The sequence below is a fragment of the Egretta garzetta genome, unplaced genomic scaffold (genome assembly GCF_000687185.1).
Source record: "Egretta garzetta isolate BGI_Z169 unplaced genomic scaffold, ASM68718v1 scaffold635, whole genome shotgun sequence".
NCBI classification, from domain to species: domain Eukaryota; kingdom Metazoa; phylum Chordata; class Aves; order Pelecaniformes; family Ardeidae; genus Egretta; species Egretta garzetta.
The window spans coordinates 662,317-664,952 of NW_009259710.1; the positions used below are offsets into that span (position 1 = coordinate 662,317).

Genomic DNA, 2,636 nt, shown 5'->3' on the forward strand with positions numbered 1-2,636 from the left:
TTTCCCTAATTTAGTTTTTGTTCGTGGTTCAAAAATGGAAAATTGTATTTGTGTATTTGTTCATTGTGGAAGGAGGGGAGGAAAACAAAGCGGAAAACAAACTGAGTTATTTCCCCAGTGGACAGGCCCTAATGATAGGCTTGAAAAGGTCCAACACATGGTGTGCTCAGCTGCTATTTCAGGAGCATACACTGTATTTGTGGCTGGAAGCTGTTCTCGTGTGTTAGAACTGAAAAAGAGAATGTAGATATGAGTTAAGCTGCCATAAACGTGCACGGGATGTGTGTGACGGAGAGCAGCGACTTGTTCCGTCCTTCACAGCTGCGCCTCTGTGCACGTGGCTGCTCGGGCACCCGTCTTTCCCAGCAAGCCGAAGAGCTTCCAGTGTTCCCCATTAGCTGGCCGAGAGCGGTGTCCTCTCCTGCAGAGGCCGGAGTGACCCAGGGCCGTGTGTCCAAAGGCACGTCCCGCTCCCTTCTGCCAGAGAGGGTGGGCTCTTCCCAGCCCAGCATCTCCAGGCGCTTCGCTGAGGATCCTTACAAGTTTAGTTTCCTACTCTGTACGTTTTCGTAAAAGTTCTTCCTTTCCGTGGCCAAAGCATCTGGAGGTGGCAGGGAGGCGTTGTAGCTGCTGAGGGTGTGCACTGCTGCTTGCTCCACTCGTTGCCTCCATGGTTGCTCAGACTCACGAGGTGCTCCTCGAAGGCTCTTCTTCCCGGGAAAGTCGGTCCAGGTTTACTTTTCCAGCAAGCCAGTTAAACCCCCTAAATCCTGTGTAGCCATGTCCGCTCCACATTGAAGTGGCCTTACTTGGATTTAGTTAGTAATTTCTGGAATGCTTGCCAATAACTATTTCCATGTAGAAATAGAATGTTGTTTAGCAAATCTATTCTAAATTTGTGCTGATTTTTAGGGTTTTTTCCGCTGCTGAGTGTCCCTGCATAGATGACCCTCCCATGTTGTGTACCCGCAGCAGTGCATGTGCAAGAGGGGACCTAAAATGTCACGGAACTCTCAAAATTTGAGCACTTGGAGTGGGGGATATAACTGGTGCTGCTTTGGTGGTGCCAGCTTGTATCTTTGCCGGAATTAGTATCGTTAGCGCCTACTTGGTGCTTCTTCATGTGGTGTTTCTTCCCTTACAGAGAAGGCTTTACTCTCCAATGATTTCATTATCTCTACATAACTGAAACTATTAAGACTACAATGGTGTGTTTTCCTCAACTCTCTCCTTTTACAGATGATGAACGGAGGCTAAATATGGCCCACTACGAATGTGTGTGTGAAGGCATGTCCTGCGGCAATGGAGACCGCTGTAAAGGCCAGCAGTGTTTTGCTTCCCTGAGCATTAATGATGGTGCTAAGGTTTACCAGAAAGGCTGCTTCCAAGTCTACGAACAAGGGAAAATGACGTGCAAAACGCCTCCGTCTCCTGACCAAGCTGTTGAGTGCTGCCAAGGAAACCTGTGCAACATGAATATCACTGCGCAGTTGCCTTCTTCGAAAGGTGAGAGGTTAATGAATAAATAGTGAATTTTGAGAAAGAAAAAAAGTTTCAGCTTTTCATCTGATACAATGGGAGTGAGATTGCTTCAGTGCTGGCGACAGTAAGGGTTTAATCAACACAGTAAGGCCCTTCCTTCTCTGTTCCCTGCCCTGGGGCCCTCCGGCAGACGTGGTGTCCGCAGGTTGGATGACCCATCCGTATTGCTGGATGAATGATGGGGCTGAAGTGCACAGTCGGGGGCGGGATTGAGTTGCTGCCTGCCTGTGTCGCGGCCTCTCTTTTGAACTAGGTGGCTACCAAGTTAAATGCTGGTGTCAGTGCTGCTGGTTTTAAAGACTTTTACTAGGAATTTGCAAATTATTTTTTTTTCTCTCTCTGTTTCTTCTTTTTTTTTTTCCCCCCCCTTCCCCTCTCCTTTCCAAGGGCAAACCTTTGAAGGAGAAGCTGCAGGTTACAGCATGGAAACACTAATCATTGTTATACTGGCTCCTGTGATAGTGCTGATAGTTTTTTCTGCGGTAGCTGTGCTGATCATCCGGAGAATACAGAAAAACCATATGGAGAGGCTCAATTCTAGAGATGCAGAATATGGTACAATTGAGGGACTCATCGCGTCAAATGTTGGAGATAGCACGCTGGCAGTAAGTAACCCCTGGGCGTGGGGACAACTTGTGGGAGCTGCCTTTGCTTCTGAACTCCCCTCTCGTACCCTCCAGGCATGGCCACATCAGTAACAGGACCTTTTGCTGCCAGGGGACGCCACTTAACACCAGGACTTCTGTGGTGACGTTCCTGTGCTCTCAAAGCTGTAGTTGAAATGAAGTTTAATCAAAAGATGGCTTTTGCAAGTGTAGCTCCTCTGACCTGCGGAATTGCTATAGACTGTAGTCAAGCTGTTCCCCGAAGCAGTGTCTAAACAGCAGAGGGAAGTTCCTGACTGTTGGGTAGCCTGAAGTGATACGAAGGGAGAAAGGTTGGTACGCGAACGGCAGCCTGAAAGGCTGGGAAAAGTGCGACGCTGGGGAAGAAGAAAATAGAGATATTTTTAACTTAAAAAAACTTCAAACCTGACTCTCATGATCTTAGTGGGAGGGCGCTTGTATGACTTAAGTAATTAGTGAAGTTTTGTT

The 2,636-nt window shown here is 47.7% G+C and overlaps 1 protein-coding gene across 2 annotated transcripts in view; it reads left to right on the top strand.

The window, feature by feature from the left end:
* Nucleotides 1-2,636, top strand: part of ACVR1 (activin A receptor type 1) — a 29,433-nt gene that overhangs the window by 6,518 nt on the left and 20,279 nt on the right. For both annotated transcript variants that reach the window (XM_035894455.1, XM_009639024.2), the window contains exons 2-3: nucleotides 1,240-1,506; nucleotides 1,930-2,147. In XM_035894455.1, coding sequence (XP_035750348.1) covers nucleotides 1,240-1,506; nucleotides 1,930-2,147 — 485 coding nt within the window. The remainder of the gene's footprint in view (nucleotides 1-1,239; nucleotides 1,507-1,929; nucleotides 2,148-2,636) is intronic.